Raw genomic sequence first — 21,862 nt, 5'->3', positions numbered from 1 at the left:
AAAATCAGTTCACCAGTGACCCCCTTTGGCACACGTGGTTACTGCAGCATGGCCATTGCTGCCTGGTGCTTTCAGCACAGAACTTCAGATGTGGTCAGAACAAAGCAGTCCTCTCCTGGCATACAGGGGTCGCAGAGCCGATACGACATGAGCAAAAGTTAGATTGTGCACAGCCTCACACCTCGCTCAGTGAATCCTCATGCAGGGCTCCTACCGGACCTTAATCGTCTGACCCTCTCCTCTCCCTCACAGGGCACACTGATCATGGCAAGCACGCAGGTGATGGTGCTCCTGGCTCCAGGGCAGGTGATCTTGGTGTCTTGGGTGATGTCCCATCACCCAGAAGTGAGACTAGCAGATATTGGCCCCTAGGTCTTGTCCCAAGTAGAAGTCTTGCAGAGCTTCCCCTTCTCACACAGCCTGTCTGACAACTTTTTGGGGACTCAAACTAACATTCTTATATTCTTTTTCCATACATTAAATGTGATCAGGGTCCAAGTTACTGAAGTTTTATGCTGGGGTTAGGCTTCTTTTGAAATGGACACTTCTCTTTCTTCTTCCCTCATGAAAGATGTCTGTCACAGCAGGCAGACTCTAAAGCTGGTTATCCTACAACACCACTCATGAGGGTGACTATAGTTCACACCTGGATGTCAGCCACAGTGAAATGTGTATCAAACGGTTAATCCAAGACCCTGCCCTACTCTTTATGATTTCCTTATCCGCCCCATCTCTCTTCCTATGATGTTTTGAGGCCCCTTCCTTGTGATCTATAACTGACTCAAAAAGCAGTCTTTTAAAGTGTAAAGGGAATCTTTTCCTTTTCCCTCCAGTGTGTGTATTGCCCAACTTACAGGAATATAGCAATACTCAAAAGTGTCTGTTGGGATTCTCTCCTCTTCATGTCTTCACTAGGCAGGCCTGGGCTTCCCAAAATGGAACCCAAGGTTCCACACATAACGTAATTTTGCACACACCCTTACATAGTGTACATTCAGAGCACGCTTACTGTCCAGCACTAGGACCCCCATATATTTTAACATTGCATGTACACATGCATTCAGTATACATACTCAGGGATCATTATGTGTTCGGTGGATGGTTTTTACCATCTGCTGAACTTCCGACTTGGAGGTTGCCACCACACTCGCTATATCCCCTCTGGCCCAATTAAGAGTTTCCTGCTAGGCCAGCGGGCAGAAACCTGAGTTTCCACCCACTGGCCTGGCAGGAAACAGGCTACAGCATTGTTTCAGGCTTGTAATCGAGCCGGCAGCAATGGTGTAGCCTGCAGGGTGCACTAGCAAAGCAGTCATTGAATATTGCAATGGTGCTGGCCAGGGGGCCCCCTGCACTGCCCATGCCAAGCGCATGGGCAGTGCAGGCCCACCGCCCCCAGGTCCCCCTGCACCTGTTCTCTGCCAGCATTTTCATGGTGGTGGTACCGCCATGAAAGCGCTGGCAGAGAAGGGAGTTGTAATCCCCAGGGCAGCGCTGCATCCAGCGCTGCTCTGGCGGATTAGGACCAGCACCACCTCCAGACCACCGGAAAGGTTTTGTTCACTACTGTTGATCACCACATGGTATGCTGCCACCACTGAGCTTGTGCTGCTTAACTCCTGGTGAAGGCGATAACCTTTCACCACAATATGGGTAGGGATTTGAGGTTCCCCTCCTGGCCCAACAAGATTGCGGTCCATGAGACAGGACTATCTCATGGCGCATATATATGATTCGTGTTTGCCTATGATAAAAAATCAGCAGTAGGATTCAAGACAACAGAACAGTTGAACACACAGCAGGCTACACGACCTGACCATGCAGAGGATTTTTCCCTTTCAACATGATCTGTTTGCTGAGAGCCTTTATGGCAATGACTCTGTACCGCCTTTAAAAAAAAAATTGAGATACATTTTTAAAGTATTCCACTATTCCACTGACTGAGTGGGCCATTAAAGCATTTAACTGTATTTTTGATATTCTGATGTGTTGGAAGGTGCCTAAACTCGGGGTTACACTGCCTCCTGAAACTGGGTTTTAACACCATCTCTGATTCATAAAATTGTGGGCATTTATTTGAGTTAAAATTTGGAGGTGTCAAAAGCTTCAGAGTCTCCCGTGCCCACAATACTAGTCCCTACAGAGCTTTCATTAACCTCCAAAGGAATCATAGCAGGATTGTGTTTGTATCTGCCACAGATATAGTTGATGGACTTCAGGGGCTCACAATGGTCTTCTCTTTCCAGACCACTTTCTGTCATATCGCTCTCTGGAAGCACCAGAAAGTACACTTTGTTGCTAGCACTTGGCCATGACTGATGCCTTGGTTGTTGCTGAGGCCACACCTTTCACTGAGACCTTGACTGTCTTTGAGACCACAACTATCACTATAGCCACTTCTAGTACTGTGACCAGGGTGATCACTGAGACCAGAACTATCAGTCAATTATATCGCCAACATAACCCACATAACTGAAACCATAGTTACCTGCGCAGCTATAGTTTCACTGACACAAAGGCAATATGTATCATCAAGGCGTTTGCTGATCTAAGTGCATACATTCACTGAAAGCATGGTGATCATTAAGATTCCAGCAGTGATTGATCTCTCGGCTGAGTCATAGCAAGACTTGGTAATCACACCGACTAGAACTATCCTCCAGGGCAGGTCCTGAGACTATTGCTAACAGCTAGACCATGACAGAGGCCAAGAAGTCATCATATTGTATTGATTGAGTGACTGCCAACAGAAGTACTCACCCTATCGCTGGGTTCATAATGCTAAACAGGGAGACAGGCATCATGAGAGGATATGAACAGTCAAAGCCAATGCTGATATTGTTCCTTGTAAGAACTCCACTCATAAAAACCTTTGCTGGAATGTTGAGGTTATTGGAATAAATCACGTGAGAGTCATTCACCTTGAAGAGATAAAAGAAAGCAACAGCGAGCATTAGATTTTCAACAGTAAATGCACAATGTGAAAGGGCACTCACAGTTTCTGTTGGTCTCTGGCAGTCAAGAATGGGGCAGCTTCCATTTGGACACCAGCGACTTCAGGCTGTAGAGGATGCAGGGTAAGGAAGGGGGAGGAGAAAGCACAGGATTGACAGGTCCTATCAAAAAGCTGTGTTCTTCAAACGGTAGGAATATGGTTCACCTCAGATGTAAATTATGGGATCAGTCTAGGTAGCAATGTATGTCTACTGGGTAGGGGCGAGGTGGGTGTTTGTAATAGGGGAGGCAGTACATATTCAGCTAATCTTACTGCCCGTGAACAGGTTTACAGCAGATGAAAGTCACCATGTGGTACACATGATGAATGTGTAATTGTTTTTAACTAACCTCAAGGGCCTCAATATGAGGCCTCCACTCGCGGGGGCTTTAATTTCACAGCCCTAGAGTTAATTGCAGTGTGCAATTTAATTGGACTCTTGTTAGACCTGATTATCGCGAGTGATGATTAATATACTGGTGGAATCGTTGCTTTCGGATCTAATTTCCCCGATGATTTCATATTTTTTCCTCACACAGTTTTTTCTGCATTCACCAGCAACAATGTCTAAAGGAAACGCGGAATCCGAAGTAAATCCACAGCCCTCATAGTCCCAAATGATACCAGTAAATGTTTTTTTATTTAGTTCGAATTTTTTCCAGTTTTAGATAGCGCAGAATTGGCCTGAGGTCATTAAAGCTTTTACAACATAACTAGATTATGTTGCACATTTTTTGTGTCAGGGGGAAATTAAATGATTTGCCTAGTATCATAGAATCTTGAGCCGAGGCTGGGATTTGAACGTGGTTTCCCGGGATCAAAGTCAACAGCTTGAGCTCTACCCTCTGATACTGTTCCGACTCGGAATTGCTGGCCTTTTTCGCCTAAATTTTGGAAACGATTTTGTCTTAACACCTCGGAAGTTAAAGACAATTAAGGAAGGATTTAGAAAGATTTGATGCAACGCATGTCAACAAGATTACTTTCTGCGCAGCGTCAACTGGAGAGGGCGGAAATGCACTATGGCCCATATTTATACTTTTTGACGCTAAACTGCGCTAACGCAGTTTAGCGTCAAAAAGTTTTGCGCCGGCTAACGCCATTCTGAAGCGCCATGCGGGCGCCGTATTTATTGAATGGCGTTAGCCGGCGCAAGCAGACCGGCGCTGCCTGGTGTGCGCGAGAAAAACCACGTACACCAGGCAGCGCCGGCGTAGGGGGAAAATGGCGCATGGGCGTCTTAAAATGGGGCAAGTCAGGTTACGTCGAAAAAATCGTCGTAACCCGACTTGCGCCATTTATTTTCGACGCCCATCCCCCATCAACATGACTCCTATCATTGTAAAGATAGGAGTCATGCCCCCTTGCCCAATGGCCATGCCCAGGGGACTTCTGTCCCCTGGGCATGGTCATTGGGCATAGTGGCATGTAGGGGGGCACAAATCAGGCCCCCCTATGCCAAAAAAAATTATTAAAAAAAAATAAAAAAATACTTACCTGAATGTCCCTGGGGTGGGTCCCTCCAGCCTTGGGTGTCCTCCTGGGGTGGGCAAGGGTGGCAGGGGGGGTCCCTGGGGGCAGGGGAGGGCACTCTGGGCTCATTTTGAGCCCACTTGTCCCTTAACGCCATGCCTGACCCAGGCGTTAAAAAGCGGCGCAAATGCGCCGTTTTTAGCCACGCCCACTCCCGGGCGTCTCTTTTGCCCGGGAGTATAAATACCACGTAAAGGCCTGGGAGTCATTTTTTAGACGGGAACGCCTCCCTTGCATATCATTAACGCAAGGAAGGGGTTCACGCTAAAAAATGACGCACATTCCGGGAACTTTGGCGCTATTCGCCTCTAACGCCATAGTATAAATATGGCGTTAGTTGGCGTTAGTTTAGCGTCGAATTTGCGTCGAAAAAAACGACGCAAATTCGGCGCAAACGGAGTATAAATACGGCCCTATATCTACTAAGGTAATGTGCAATCCTGCTCTCCCTCCGTGCTGGCGCACTGAGTGCAGCCTCGCGCCAGTGCTGGCACCCTTAACCCATGGTGCAAGGGTGCCTGGGTTGCAGGTCGGATAGTTTTTGTGCAGGAAGGAGCACTTGCCTACACAAAAACAATCTTCTTACGCATTGTCTTCTTTCTATGTGTGCTGCAGAATGGAGCACACATGGAGAGAAGAAATAACATGGAGAAATAATTTCTCCTTGTCATGCTTTACCTGGTAAGGTGTAGCATTTTGATGGATTCTCCGGTTTACCAATGTTAGTAAATTTGAGAATGCACCAAAAACCATGAATGGGTGCATGATAATACCAATGCTCCATCCATGGAATGACTTCACAGCACAGAGTAACCCAAAGCAGCGCCATGCAATGTGGTTCTCCATAGCTTAGCAAACTGGACTTAAGCCCTTGCGTTACCCTGTGTCATCTTGGATGATGCTACAGTAATGGAAGGGCTTTGTACATCTGGCCGTTAGGATCTGATTTAGGACACAGTGGTGATGCAGACTAACCTGACTTCTGGAGGAAGTGGCAAATAGGGAGAGTAGACTGCTGATTAAATTTCTTTCACTTTAGGTGACTTTTTGCCCATTAACAGACAACAAGGAGTGTGCATTAAAAGTCTTTTGCTCACACCTAGATTGTTATTTCTGCCTTCTTAGTTTTGACTCTACTACTTACAGACTGAATTGGAATGGAACGTATAGATAGGGCGTACTGTAAATGGCTAAAGGACCAGGCAGCGGCAGCTCTCACCGTCATCACGTTCCCACAAGCAGATGAGAAGGGGTTGGTGGAGACCACAATCTCAGCAACATCTTCAACGACTCGTTGCCCCACACAGCTAGAATCCATGAGGTGCAGTTTGGATGAGTCATACCCGCTCCTCTCCAGCTGGCATCTGCTCACATTCAGCCTGATCTGGCCTGACAGACACCTTAGGGTTGGATTTGGAGGTAAAACTGTAGAGAAATGGGGCAGATTTACAGAACTTCATGTGAATAGAATATTTGTGAAAGCAGAAGAGAATTACAAGAGCACTCGAAAGAAAAAATGGAGAATTAACAAAAAAAGTGTGTTCAAAGAGATACTTAGGGGCTCATTTACAAAGTCAGATTGCTGCAGCGCGCTGCATCATTTTGAAAATGCAGGAATGTGTCATATTTATAGAACTACAATGCATCATTGTACTTTCCTCTGCGCTGGCACACAAACTGCTGCCTAGCGCCAACACAGGCACCCTTGCACCATGGCGCAAGGGTGCCTGCATTGCAGGGATGATTGCTTATGTGCAGGAAGGGACACGCATCTGCACATACATAATTACTGATGGTATTTTCCTCTCTCTTTTTTGTGCTGCAAAAACAGGGAGAAATAATGTTATTTCTCCCTGTTTCATCACTTTAACGCCACCCCTTAGGTCGCATTGGAATTTTATGTATTCCCAGCTTTTTATGTCTGAGAATGAATCAGATTCCATCAGGTTTCATGGGTGTTGTGTGGAAATACCCTCACCAACACCTATGGAATGCCCCTTCCATGCAGAATTATGCATGAAAGGGAGCCATATTTACAAGGCCATGACGCGCTTTACACTTACGTCGAGGAAGGGGGCAGGAGCCAAGCCCCTCTGCCTATTGGTTGTTTGTGCCGGGGGCGGGAGCAGCCCCTTGAAAGGACTTTCGTGCACCCGCTGCCGCGGGATGCGCTTTACACTTACGTCGAGGCAGGGGGCAGGAGCCAAGCCCATTGAAAGGACTTTCGCGTGCGCGCTGCCGCGGGACGTGCGCGGGACGCGTCCAGGCGAAGCCCGGGCCAAGGGCGGGCCCGTCCTGCGCCCGTCAGCGACCAGAAGAGGCCGTGCCAGGCTATACCTCTTATCTCTGTCCCTGGGTTCGCCTTACACTCGCCAGCAGCAGGGATTGAGGAGTTTACAAGTGAGCTGAGGGGTTGTTAGCTGACATACAGCAGGTGGGGCCCGTAGGCCAAGCAGCCACGTTCTTAGGGCCTATTGGAGGTATTCGGATCCAAGAAGGCAAGATGGGCAGACGGCGAGGGGGGGGGGGGGGGCTGAAGAAAAGCATGGGTCTAACAAAACCCTAGATGTTTTTTTACAAAAGGCCGTCGGGGCACTCGAAAAATAAATAGAGTTGGTGCAGCGTCGCCTAGCTGTTCCCTCCTCTCCAGTCACCAGTTTAGCCCACGCTGAGGATGCCCTACAGACCCCTCTGCAAATGGAATCACAGACTGTGCTGTCCACTGCTCTCTCCTCTCCCTCTAGAATCCCCCAGGAGCTCTTGGGTAAAAAGTTTAATGAATCTAACGCCCTCCCCGTGCCATCTAGGCCTACTTGGAGCCCCTCTATAGGAGGACCCTCAATTACTGTTGATCCCAACACTAAATGAAAAAGGAAACGAAGGGAGCCCGTCATCAAAAACAAACGATCTAGGACTTCAAGTCCCCCCAATCCGGCCCTGCCCTTCAACAAGGATGTGATTCTAACCCCCTTAGAAAACACCAATGGCCGACAGGAAAACGAGTATACCAGGGACCTTATAAGAGAAGAGCTTTCCAAGCTGCTCCTTCTTATCGCAGCCCGCCTCCAAACGAGAGAGGACAAACTGGACGGTTTCATTAAGAGCCATCAGCCAACACCTCTCCCTAATGTAGATATCCATTCCTACCCCTATAACTCTCACCTTAACCAAGAGCACATTGATGTTAGCAGACCTTCTGCTCAAATGGGCAAGAGTCTTCTTTTCCCTAAAAACCAAGAATGGATCAGTTCTGTTAAAGCAGTCAACATCTCCAAGAACATGCTGTAGGAGGCTGGACTGGCTTGTAGTGAGTATCAAGGGGTACTTACACCTTGCACCAGGCCAAGGTATCCCTTATTAGTGTATAGGGGTGTCTAGCAGCTTAGGCTGATAGAAAAGGTAGCTTAGCAGAGCAGCTTAGGCTGAACTAGGAGACGAGTGAAGCTCCTACAGTACCACTAGTGTCACTTGCACAATATCATAAGAAAACACAATACACAGATATACTAAAAATAAAGGTACTTTATTTTTATGACAATATGCCAAAGTATCTCAGTGAGTACCCTCAGTATGAGGATAGCAAATATACACAAGATATATGTACACAATACCAAAATATGCAGTAATAGCACTACAAAACAGTGCAAACAATGGATAGTCACAATAGGATGCAATGGGGGCACATAGGGATAGGGGCAACACAAACCATATACTCTAGAAGTGGAATGCGAACCACGAATGGACCCCAAACCTATGTGACCTTGTAGAGGGTCGCTGGGACTGTAAAAAAACAGTGAGGGTTAGAAGAATAGCCCACCCCAAGACCCTGAAAAGTGGGTACAAAGTGCACCTAAGTTCCCCAAAGAGCACAGAAGTCGTGATAGGGGAATTCTGCAGGAAAGACCAACACCAGCAATGCAACAACGATGGATTTCCTGACGAGAGTACCTGTGGAACAAGGGGACCAAGTCCAAAAGTCACGATCAAGTCGGGAGTGGGCAGATGCCCAGGAAATGCCAGCTGTGGGTGCAGAGAAGCTGCCACCGGATGGTAGAAGCTATGGATTCTGCAAGAACGACAAGGGCTAGAAACTTCCCCTTTGGAGGATGGATGTCCCACGTTGTGAAGAGTCGTGCAGAAGTGTTTTCCCGTGGAAAGACCGCAAACAAGCCTTGCTAGCTGCAAAGCTTGCAGTTATGGTTTTTGGATGCTGCTGTGGCCCAGGAGGGACCAGGATGTCGTCAATTGCGTGAGGAGACAGAGGGGGCGTCCAGCAAGACAAAGAGCCCACTCAGAAGCAAGCAGCACCCGGAGAAGTGCCAGAACAGGCACTATGAAGTGGAGTGAATCGGTGCTCACCCGAAGTTGCACAAGAGAGTCCCACGCCACTGGAGGACAACTCAGGAGGTTGTGCAATGCAGGTCAGAATGCCGGGGACCCAGGCTTGGCTGTGCACAAAGGAAATCCTGGAAGAGTGCACAGGAGCCGGAGTAGCTGCAAAACACGCGGTTCCCAGCAATGCAGTCTAGCGTGGGGAGGCAAGGACTTACCTCCACCAAACTTGGACTGAAGAGTCACTGGACTGTGGGAGTCACTTGGACAGAGTTGCTGAGTTCAAGGGACCTCGCTCGTCGTGCTGAGAGGAGACCCAGAGGACCGGTGATGCAGTTCTTTGGTGCCTGCGGTTGCAGGGGGAAGATTCCGTCGATCCACGGGAGATTTCTTCGGAGCTTCTAGTGCAGAGAAGAGGCAGACTACCCCCACAGCATGCACCACCAGGAAAACAGTCGAGAAGGCGGCAGGATCAGTGTTACAAGGTCGCAGTAGTCGTCTTTGCTACTTTGTTGCAGTTTTGCAGGCTTCCAGCGCGGTCAGCAGTCGATTCCTTGGCAGAAGGTGAAGAGAGAGATGCAGAGGAACTCTGATGAGCTCTTGCATTCGTTATCTAAGGAATTCCCCAAAGCAGAGACCCTAAATAGCCAGAAAAGAGGGTTTGGCTACCTAGGAGAGAGGATAGGCTAGCAACACCTGAAGGAGCCTATCAGAAGGAGTCTCTGACATCACCTGCTGGCACTGGCCACTCAGAGCAGTCCAGTGTGCCAGCAGCACCTCTGTTTCCAATATGGCAGAGGTCTGGAGCACACTGGAGGAGCTCTGGGCACCTCCCAGGGGAGTTGCAGGTCAGGGGAGTGGTCACTCCCCTTTCCTTTGTCCAGTTTCGCGCCAGAGCAGGGCTGAGGGATCCCTGAACCGGTGCAGACTGGCTTATGCAGAGATGGGCACCAACTGTGTCCATCAAAGCATTTCCAGAGGCTGGGGGAGGCTGCTCCTCCCCAGCCCTGACACCTTTTTCCAAAGGGAGAGGGTGTAACACCCTCTATCTGAGGAAGTCCTTTGTTCTGCCTTCCTGGGCCAAGCCTGGCTGGACCCCAGGAGGGCAGAAACCTGTCTGAGGGGTTGGCAGCAGCAGCAGCTGCAGTGAAACCCTGGGAAAGGTAGTTTGGCAGTACCCAGGTCTGAGCTAGAGACTCGAGGGATCATGGAATTGTCTCCCCAATGCCAGAATGGCATTGGGGTGACAATTCCATGATCCTAGACATGTTACATGGCCATGTTCGGAGTTACCATTGTGACGCTATACATATGTCATGACATATGTATAGTGCACGTGTGTAATGGTGTCCCCGCACTCACAAAGTCCGGGGAATTTGCCCTGAACAATGGGGGAGCACCTTGGCTAGTGCCAGGGTGCCCACACACTAAGTAACTTAGCCCCCAACCTTTACCAGGTAAAGGTTAGACATATAGGTGACTTATAAGTTACTTAAGTGCAGTGGTAAATGGCTGTGAAATAACGTGGACGTCATTTCACTCAGGCTGCACTGGCAGGCCTGTGTAAGAATTGTCAGATCTCCCTATGGGTGGCACAAGAAATGCTGCAGCCCATAGGGATCTCCTGGAACCCCAATACCGTGGGTACCTCAGTACCATATACTAGGGAATTATAAGGGTGTTCCAGTATGCCAATGTAAATTGGTGAAATTTGGTCACTAGCCTGTTAGTGACAATTTGGAAAGAAATGAGAGAGCATAACCACTGAAGTTCTGAATAGCAGAGCCTCAGTGAGACAGTTAGTCATAACACAGGTAACACATACAGGGCACACTTATGAGCACTGGGGCCCTGGCTGGCAGGGTCCCAGTGACACATACAACGAAAACAACATATATTCAGTGAAATATGGGGATAACATGCCAGGCAAGATGGTACTTTCCTACACATGCCTTCCAAGGTCTCAGCCCCTCTTTTAGAAGGTACTGTTTCCTCCAACTACACAGCATCCAACATTGGTGATCCCAAATCAACCCATGACTATTTACCAATAGGCCCCCAGAAGAGGGCCCAGATTAATGGTTCGATTGGATCGAGAGTATTGCACCTTTCACCGGAGTCATGCCCATACGTTCTCGTAATTACTAATGTACCTGTACTTAAAACCAAAACCCCGGAATCTTTCACTGAACTCAAAAATAAGGTCATATACTGGTTGCACATCAACGCGGGGCTTGTGTTTTCTATGATACCTTCGATATTGATGGTGAGGAGGGTAGGGTGGGTGGGTTTCTCTAGAAAAAATTGGCACAGGGGACTGTATAGTTATCAACTTTAATTCTCCTGATCTTGTACAGCTGCTTTTTTCAAATGCTACCAGACCTTAACCATTAGCAGACAAAGTCTCCCTATGCAGACTACAAGTGTTCTATGCTCCCTCTCTGCCATCTGTGAATAGGCAACTGCAAAGAGTTTCTTCCGATACCCAGATTCAGCCTATCTCAGAGTCTGGCCTTAGACACTCTCTGGTGTCTCTCTCTGAGATAGACTGACTAAGTGATGGCCCTTGGGAGGTGGTTTTGAGTAGTCTTGAAACTGAGCACATCAGCCATCCTGCCCTTAGTGATTCCACCTCTGTAATCCCAGCGATTTTGTCAATCCCTCCCTGCAACCCTGGGCCTACCTGCCCGGATACCTTACCAGATAGGAATATGACTGGTGTAATATCTAGTGAGGTGAACAACCTACAGGGTGAGAAAGACATAGATTATTGTACGTTTGCGGGGAATAGCATGGCTTTTAGCTGTACCTCTCCCAGTAGGATACACTCCCTGAAAGAAGCTGGGTATACTAAAAAAATTTATCTCGATTTGGTTCTCAGCTGGAACATAGCAGGGCTGGAAAGTAAACTGCAGAGCCTGGGATGGGGCCAATTTATTGATGAGCATCAGATTTGTCTTTTTCAAGAAACATGGGCACTGGGACCCAAATACAGGCTAGGCATCAAAAGCTACTGGTTTGCAGCACGCAAGACGCCCTCTGGGAGATCATCGGGAGGGCTCCTTATATGGCTAAGTAGTTCTCTTAGTTGCAAAGTTGAAGCAATAGACTTGGGCTGCCCAGATTTACAGGCCTTATCAGTAACGATTTCTGAGGAGAGATCTTTATTTATAATTAACATCTACAAAAGGAGCGTGGCAGCCATTATGACTCTGATGCTCTGTCCTTATTGGACAACTTCCTTAAAAATAATTCATTCCACTTCATCTTGATTGGAGGGGATTTGAATGTTACATTCAAGCCCAATCCCCTGGTCCAGGAGATATATAAAGAAGAGGATGCCTATTGGGGCATCCCCCAACTAGTTTCCAACAAAAGACCAAGACTAAATAAAATAGCTCGTCTAGTGGCTGACATCACATTATCGCATGGTCTTCGAGCTTGTAATGGCTGCTCCCGCTCAGATACTAACTTGCACCCTACCTTTAGGCGTAGAGGACACAGGAGTCAGATTGATTACATACTCCTCGACATTCGTCTGTGGGGCCATATGTCTGACATGAGGGTACAAGAACATGATGAGAGTGACCACAATCCGTTGATTTTATTGACCAGAGGCCTCTTCCCTTCGCTTGAAGCACCCCACTCTAAGGCTTATGCTCAACAGCTTACCCTAACAAATAATAGACATAATATATAAAATGGGAGTCTGTTATTTCATCACCCGAACATCTTACAACAATATATAACCTGTTAGCTAACCAAATGGAGTGTATGCTTCGATATAATGAGTCCAGTGATGGCGATAGGCTTTTAGCAGCCCACGCGGCACTATTTAATTCTTTAAAATATCTCTTCACGAAAGAGATTACTAGCAATCCCAACTCCAAGAAAAAGTGCTGTGCACGTTGGTTCAGCAACTCATGAAGGGAAGCTCAGCTCATCCTATTGAAAGCTTGAAAAGAAGGCCATGTCCAGCCCATAAGAAAAGCTAGGAAGGATTACAAGAAGGAATGCTCTAAGGCACGTAGATGCTGGGAAGAGGCTAGATGGGATGCAATCCTAGAGACTGCCAGATCCAACGATACTTCCAGGTTCTGGAAACTAATAGCTGATGACTGCAGAGATTCTGCCTCTGTTCCCGGTACCTCAATTCTCGCTGCAGCATGGGTCGACCACTTCAGTCTACTATACGAAGGCCCATCTGAAGTATCTTCCAGGACCCTTGATGTTCCCATATTACCAGGGGCCACACTGGTCAAATTTACTCTATCTGAAACAAGAGTCGCAATAGACTCATTGAAGTGGGAAAAGGCCCCTGGTCCATATAAGATTCCGGGCGATTTATATAAGTCAAGTCCGGATGTTTGGGCTCCTTATTTTAACCTAATCTGCAATGCAATTGCAGCGGGAACCCCGCCCCATCCTCTTGGAAAGGGGCAGAGATAGTTCCCATCTTCAAAAAAGGCAGCCCTAATAACCCTGCTAATTATGGACCTATATGTCTTCTTGACAATTCCCAAAAAATCTATGCAAAACATCTTTTGCTCCATCTTGATGAATGGATTCTGGAGACTGAAGCTCTATCTAATTTACAAGCAGGGTTCAGACCAGCTGTGAGCACCATAGACCAAGCACTGAGATTCCTGGCAATCAAATGGAAGAACGTGGACCTGGGGGGGGGGTAATCTGTATGTGGTCTTTATAGACCTCAGAGCTGCATTTGACCTGATCCCCAGGAATATGTTATGGTCAACACTCTCTAACATGGGGGTTCCATCTGGCCTTCTGAAACTCATTTCTTGATTGCACAACAATACCTATGCTCAAATTAGATGCGTTAAGGAGGGTGAGCTGACAGATCCTGTAGCCATCAAGAGAGGAGTCAGACAGGGTTGTGTCCTGGCCCCCACTCTTTTCTTACTCTACATAAACAATTGCATCCATTATTTAGAGATTTGCATAAACGACTCGCCCAAATCAGCTGGAAAGAAAATCCTGTGTCTACTTTATGCGGACGACACAATCCTGTTAGCCAAATCTCCAATGGGAATGCAAAATCTGGTCAACCAATTCTGCACTTTTTGCAGAGACTATGGGCTGGACGTCAATGCTAAAAAAACGAAACTCTTGATATACAGTTCCTCAAGGAAACGTCCTTGTGCCAGAATAGAAATGAACTCAATCCCATTGGAGAGTGTGGAAGAATTTGATTACCTAGGTATTAGACTCTCGAACTCAGGTAACTGGAAGGCAGCTATTGACAAAGGGGCACTTATTATAAGTCAAAGAGGTGGGGCCCTAGTACGCAGGTCCAGAAAGGCCCGAGTCCCCCTCTGAATACAATCGCAGAGATCTATAATGTCCAAATCCGTGCGGCGGCCCTGTATGGCACAGAACTCTGGGATTTGCACAGAAAATTGGACACTCTACAAACCAAAGAAAATCAATTCCTCAGACAGATTTCTTGGCTAGGGATGGGCACACCAATGATCCCTCTCAGGCTCGACTTAGGTCTAAATAGCATTAAAACTATAGTGGGCCTGAGACCACTCTCCTACTGGATCCATCTATGGAAAACAATTGAACTTCAACCGTTCAGGGAGGTGATAAGAGATCTCATAGTTTCTCCCCAGGGTCTGGAAAAAATCCTCTGGCTGAAGGAGATGAAATCTGCCTGGGATGAAATAGGATTTCCCCACTATTGGAAACACCCGGAACTGATTCCCAATAAAGCAAGGCAACTTGTTAAAAAAAAGATACTGGGAGAAAATCAATGAAGATTCCATGCACCATAATGGGGTGGGCAGACTTACAACAGAATTTCTCCTACTCAAGCATGAACCCCGGCCTGAGAACTTTATGAATCTCCCTATACCTCCACATGCCCGTGGCCTATATCTCCAGTTAAGATATGGTACCTTGCCTATCAACAGCTACACGGCTCGCTGGTCACCAAGCAACTTTTCAACAGGCAAATGTATATTTTGCCATTATTGTAAGGAAACAATAGAGCATTTGCTGTTCTTCTGCCCTTCATACAGGAGACCTAGAGGGAGGTGGATTATTCCCCTCTGTAAACATCTATCACTGCAGGATAGAGCCAATGCCACTAGAATATATGATACATCTACACTGGTAGCTAGTTCAGTCACCAAATATTTATCTGAGGCTTGGTCCATCCGTCGCAGGTTCATTTTAGCCTAGGGCTCTTGAGTTGGTTAGGCACCCGCTCACAGAAGGAGATTTTACCAAGCCATATTTTCCTCTGTTTCTTATCTTTCAGAGGTAGCCTGATCTCCGATATTGACGTGTATAGCCTCAACTTTTAAATGGTATCCTTAGGAATCTTACTAGGAACTCGAGGCACCCCATATGAGTGGCGGAGACTCCACAAGTTTATGGAGATGATCTTCCTCCTGTAACTTGCCACGCTAACCGATAAAGCATTTTATTTACGTCAATGAATTTTATTAGCTCATATAATGTCCAAGATACTGAGTAAAAGTTCCAAGGAAGGCAACAGCTGCAAATACCTGCATGACAGACATAAGTTTTTACCAAAGCTCTTTTTACCTTATGTACATCTAATTTATTGTATTACAAGTATGATTATAGACTCAGTCTCGAGGATTTTACTGTAACACTTTTACTCGACTATTTTACTATTAACACCATGTATGACTGCTATCCTGAATTTTAACGGTATCAACTTATTGTGTAAGACTGCTATTTTTTCGAATTTTAATGGTCTAAATTTTTAGACCGAATGAATTTAAATAAAATACAAGGCCATGAAAAGCCACACAAGTGGCTTTGCGTGGCTTTGTAAATGTGGGTTGGCACACTGTGTCACTGGAACGTCAAAACAAATTACACTATGGTGACGCAGTGTGCCAATAGGGGCTTGTAAATGAGGCCCTTAATGCTGTAAATTTACTCAGTGCTCTGTTCGATTTGGCCCAGAACATTGAGCAGTATTTTGAGAGCAAGTGCTGTGGTGGAAAGAATACCATTTACAGCAATGAAGTGAAAACAGACTCTTTGGCCTTCACTTACAGAACGGTATCAATAAATATGCCAATGAAAAGGTAGTTATGTTATGTATTATTTCTAAAGTGCATCGTTCACCCCAAGATATCTTGACACTGACAGTTCGAGGAGTAGCAAACAAGAGGCACTATAGCTTTTTAATGAAAGCTTGTTTAAAAAGCCAAGCCTTTCGAGCTTTTCTTAAATTCAGTAATGAAGCACATTTTTTTGGGAGGGCATTCCACTCCTTAGGTGCCAGCACAGAAAAACTGTGCTCTCTTGCTCTGATTTTCTTGAACATTGCCAACACCAAAGTATACATTGTTGAAGTCGATGAGTCCTTTTAGGAGAGTAACTTGAGATATGATCCTTCAGAAAGTCTGGACACTTATGGGACTTGAGGACTAAACAGGAGACTTTATAAGTAATTCACTGTTTAATTGGCAGCCTTTGGAGGTTCTTCAGATACAGGGCGATTCGTGCTCTTTCAGAGATTCTGAAGACCAGCCTGACCGCTGCATTCTGAACCAACTGCAGTCTCTTAATATTACATTAAGGGAGGCCAAGATATATACTATTAGCATCGTCTAATTTTGGCTGATCGCAGCAGCCAAAATGGTCTACAGAGCGTCCAGAGGTAAAAACTGCTGAATCCTCCTCATTGTTTTTAGCATAAAAATGCACTTAGAGACCACCACACTAGTGTGTGGTTTGAAGGAGAGACTTTGGTCCACACAAACTCCGATGCTTTTTACCACTGTTTTGGGGTGGGGAGCATGCCCATTTCAAAGGGCCAAAAGAAGTTAGGGGCATATTTATGAGAATGTGGCACATCAGTCCCTGTGCACCACTACTCTTGAGTCCCTCTTGTCCCCCCTAATGACACCATGGTTGTGCTGTATTTACCACTGTGAGAACCATTGTGGTCATTACCACAACAGCATTTTGACGCTGTTGTGGCACTTTACTGCATCTTGCCTAACTTTTTGAGGTTATTGCAGCAAAGCGCAGTGAGACAAATAGATTATTATGGTTGCATCACTGTAATGACATTCCTGAGCAGGCACTAATAATGATGGAGAAAATGGCACAGTGTGGGAACGCCCCCGTTGCAGACATTACACCTGATGCAGGCATAATGTGGCGCAAGAGGTTGCAAAGTGGTGCAATGCATGCATTGCCCTACTTTGTAAATCTGGTTCAGGGAAATGGCCCCCTTAATGCCACCTTAGAGTCATAAAAATGACACTAAGGTGGCACAAGGGGCATGTAAATATGCCTGTTAGTCCCTAAAGAAGAGTTTTGCCCTTACACTACAATTTCCATGTTATCTGCTTTCAATTTAAAGTGATGTTACCTCAACCAACCACTAATCAAACAACATCATATTCTTAAAATGATGTTGGGCATGCTCTGGTAAGTCAAGCTGAAGTAATATCTGGCAGTCATCAGAATAATTAAAACTTCTACAACCTCTTTCAGCAATTCCTTGATCAGAGGTTGAATGTAAATTTTAAAAAGGTGGGGAGACAGGGTAGATCCCTGTGGAACACCACATTCAATCTTAAGGTTTGCTGCCATTGAAGGATTAAGTTGCATGGCCTGAGTTCTATTCTCGAAGAAGGAGGCAAGCCAGCTTAGGGCCTTGCCCCTGAAACCAGGTAGCCAAAGTCCATCCATAAGTATCTTATGATCAACTGTGTAGAAAACCGTGGACAGATCAAATAATATCAGAGATGGGGTATTCCCTCAATCCAAGTCCTTTCTCAAGTCATCTATGACTAAAGGAATCATAGCTTCAGTACAGTGTTTGGGTCAAAAACTGGCTTGACATGGAACAAGATAGTTTGAGTTGGATAGAAAGACACTTGCCTCTTTTGCTACATGTACTTCCAAAGATTACTATCGTATTGCAACAAGGGGATTGGTCAATAATTCTTTAAAATCTTAGGATTTTGGGGTTAGCTATATGTTTTTTCAGCAGTAGGATCATTATTGTTTTATTAGAGCCATTGAGAACCTCACCTACCTCCGATGAGATGTTTAGGAATTTAGGGCCAGATGTATAATTCTTTACAATAGTGATTACCTAATTGTGATGTTTTGCGAATCGCAATTAAGTAATCGCTATTGGAATGTATGAAACTCCAGGAGTTTCATACTGCGATTCGCAAGGGCTCGCAAATGAACCCACCTCCTTAATATTCATGAGGTAGGTCACAATTTACGAGCCGTTGAAAATGGCTACAGTCACAGGAATGGTGGCCTGCTGGGCTCAGCAGACCACCATGTCTGTGATTGCTTTTCAATGAAGCAATCTTTTTTTTTTAAATGCAGCCCGTTTTCCTTAAAGTAAAACAGGATGTGTTTAACAATGTAAATTGAAAAGTTTTCTTTTCATTTTTTAAGAGCAGGCAGTGGTCCTTGGGACTACTGCCTGCTATTAAAAAAGATTTTTGCACGCATTCTCAAAGGGGAAGGGGTCCGAATGGGTTACCACCAATTTGAAATTGGTGGTAACTGCGATTGTTTTGCGACCGCATTCACGGTCACAAAACAATCATAGATAACTCTGCGATTCGGTATTAGGAATTGATTCCCTTGACACGCCCCTTCCTAATACCGAATCGGTCTGTAGTCGTAAATCCAGTTTGGGATTTAATAACAAGTTGGGCCGTTTGCGATCACAAAAATGTTTGATACATCTGGCCCATAGTGAGGGGGTCTACAATGGAGAGTGCCATCCACTATAGTACTTTTGTGGGGCAGGGTTCACTGGGTATCCTGACTTAACTGTAGAAAACAGACAGAGGACGTCCTTGCACACATGGGCAGTAAACGTATCAAGCTTGTGACTGTTTTCCTCCTTTTCGACCCAGTTCCCAGTAGGGCAATAATTAATTGTATTTTTGATTAGCCCGATGTTTTCCCTGAAAGACTCATTCAGTTCATTTTTGCTCTCCTGAGTGTGATTGTTAGGCTGACTAATTCTATCAGTATTCAGGAGGCTATGCACAATATCAATCAGTTCTTTTTGTGGATTATTAGCTATAAAGAAGGTCACTTTTGTCTGCGTAGTACGTTTCCTATATTTAAGCATAGCTTCCTTAAAGGCTGTTTTTACTAAACACACCATAGCCCCTCCTTCAACACCACTTCAGATGCCTGAGTTGTGGCCTTGCTTTTGAGAGTTATTTGGTGAACCATGGGGTAGGCCTTTTATTGCCTCATTTTGATACTGTTATGATTCCATCATTGCACCTCTGGGAGATGCTATACATGGACCATCTAGTTGCTCGAAATGACCATTAAAACTCCTCCAAAATCCCTCTCCAGACCCTGTCTGCTTTCCATTTCGATCTTGTATGCAGTTGAAAAGCTACATTTGCTTCCATGGACTTCAGGTTCTATAATGCACCCAATAAGACCTGGATTCTGCTGTCTGTTGCTTTCTATGAGATTCGCCTGCTGTCCCTCAATACAGGATTCTCTCCTCCAAGTATTCTCTACTCCAGGACTTGAGAGAGACTCGATTTGCACACACCTTGGACCGTCTTGTGCAGCCCAGCCATGTGACTTTGCCCCAGGCTTCCTGCTGCCTCAAACTGCTTATAAGCTGCCATTTGCTGAAGCTCCTTGTTTATGCATTGACGTTTGATCCTCTGTGTACCGGACCTCTTGTTGGTTTGTTTTCCAGTCCAGTTCCTGCCTTGCATCAGCCAAAGCCTGTGTCCTGTTCCTGTGCAGCTTGCTACAGATTTTTCCTGCACTGCTTGCTTTTGCTTACTCAATTGTCTGTCCTTTGTCTACACTTGGTACAGCCCTTGAGTGTCTCCCTTTCTAGTTGTTCCTAGTTTGTTCCTTCCATTTTTGCTATTATTTTCCCTTTACTTATTCGTTTGCTTCTACCATAACTCCTGTAATTTCTCCTCAGCATCTTAGGTTTAACCCCTAGTTTATGATCGCCCTTCTCTGTAATTCTTATGCAGTCTCTAGTTATCTTGAAGTTGAAGTCTTTTGCTTGTCCTAAGGATTCTTAGAATCCTTGTGTTTAAGTTGCTGGCTTGCCAGTTTTTCCTTGACTACACTGCTCCTGACTATTTGCTGCAGCTGTTAGGTTCCTTTCTAGTGCTTCTGCTGCATTTTCCTATTGGGCTATTGTGCCTGGTAAGTGTACTATTTGGTCCTCACCTGTGCATAAGTGTATTCCTTTCTACATGGGTTGGCTTCTGCTTTCCACAAGGCAATTCATGCCCCTTCCTTTGTCTTGTGTTGCATGCACTCTTGAGATCCTTATCTGTGTCAGTGTGCCATTTCTATTTTTCTTAGGAACTTCTACTGTGTTTACAAATAGACCCATAAGGGCTTGTATCAGGGATGTAAGGAAAATCATTGTTTGTGTCCTAAGGGTCCAGAGACAGAATCACAATTGCGGCCTCCCTTCTATGTGGCTTTCAGAGTGACTCTCTGTAAGAGTAATCTGCACAGAGGCATTGATATATCCTGTTGCTGTGGGAAGTTCTGAGTCTTACATGTGTACAACCCTAGTGATAACTCAGAATGTTTGTCTAATAATGATCCGTTCCATGTTTGTTTACTCTAGATCGCCAGCCTTCTCTATCCCTCTCCTGGGCTTTACTCTGCATCTGTCCGTTCCTGGTGTATGTCTTTATTTATTCCTCCACTTTAGTACACTACATCCATAGGAAGATATTCTGTGACCTTGAGGTGTGCACATTCCGGAGTTCCTGACATATACCAGTGGAGTGTGCTGTGAAGCGCCTCGTCCATCTAAAGTCCTGAACAACCACATTAGGTTTGTCATTTAATAATGGTTCCGTTCAATCAAAGGTCTCTTGAAGTCGGTACTTGTGCACTTTCTCACATTTTTGTATCATAACTTTATGAGATGGAGGCATTCGCCCATTACCCCCTTGAAAATTTAACAACAGAAAGATCATGTTGTTGTCAGACCAACTACAAGTTCAATACAATGATTTAGGATTACATTCTTTGAAGGTGACCACACAAGATCAAGTATGTGCCCTATACAACGCATGGGCTATTTTATATGTTGTGTTAATATGATTAATTACCTCAAAGAACCACTTGACTTTTTGGCATGCATTTGGTTCATCTGCCCAATAGTTAAAATCCTCTGCTATCAAAATGTAATATTTTATTTTATTACTAGCGAACACACAATGACATAAAAATCCATATGAAAGTTGATCATGTGGTGTGGGGCGATAAACTACCAAAATTGTTATGGGTGTGCTATCTATTTCTAATTCAAGCAAGAGAAAGTCCATCCCCAGTATTGGGTCAATTTCAAGTTTAGTTATCCTGAGAGTCTGTTAATAATGACAGACACTACACCTCCTATTGAGCCCTGTGACTTATACTGATTGATTCCCAATCAGTATAAGCTAGCCATCAGGAATAGCCTCTAGTAGGGAGGGTACAGAGTTGTGAATTAGCCATGTTTCAGTCAATAAGAGGATATCAGGATGTGCCATATATAGAGATTTAAAGATTTTAATTCTATGCTAATGGACGATCTTGTATTCGGTAAATTGATGCTTAGTAAATTAGTTCACGTTTGTCCACAAGACATAAGACAATTAGTCCCCTTATTCTGTTCTGTTGCCGTTTTTGTTTATCTCATGCTCTGCAAATATCCCATTTTCCTGCAAAAACATTGATGTGTCGTGGACATGATAGATTTACCTGATTCCATTCTTGAAGCTGACAAGGGGGGTAAGATTCAAAGCCAGCATAGTGGCTGACCCCTGGTCCTGGCCAGGCACAGATGGGCTTGCCTTTGGAATGCCAGCAGCACAGCTGTGCCTCAGACTTGTTTAAATAGGCTCCCTGGCACATCTAAAGCACTATCTGCTCCCAAAATGGAGCTCTCACAGCTCCCAACAGCCTGTCCCTGCTCAGCTACAAACAATGGAGCCCTCATAG

At 45.5% G+C, this 21,862-nt stretch overlaps 1 protein-coding gene across 1 annotated transcript in view; it reads right to left on the bottom strand.

Annotated features, from left to right (window-relative positions):
• The window catches only part of LOC138283296 (uromodulin-like), a 451,356-nt gene that overhangs the window by 71,647 nt on the left and 357,847 nt on the right, over positions 1–21,862 (bottom strand). The window contains exons 4-5 of the mRNA XM_069221317.1: positions 5,748–5,953; positions 2,761–2,921 (exon numbers count right to left, since the gene is read on the bottom strand). Coding sequence (XP_069077418.1) covers positions 2,761–2,921; positions 5,748–5,953 — 367 coding nt within the window. The remainder of the gene's footprint in view (positions 1–2,760; positions 2,922–5,747; positions 5,954–21,862) is intronic.

The sequence above is a fragment of the Pleurodeles waltl genome, chromosome 3_1 (genome assembly GCF_031143425.1).
Source record: "Pleurodeles waltl isolate 20211129_DDA chromosome 3_1, aPleWal1.hap1.20221129, whole genome shotgun sequence".
In the NCBI taxonomy this organism is placed as follows: domain Eukaryota; kingdom Metazoa; phylum Chordata; class Amphibia; order Caudata; family Salamandridae; genus Pleurodeles; species Pleurodeles waltl.
The sequence above is the reverse complement of the archived record's forward strand: the minus strand, read 5'-3'. Positions and strand labels throughout refer to the sequence as shown.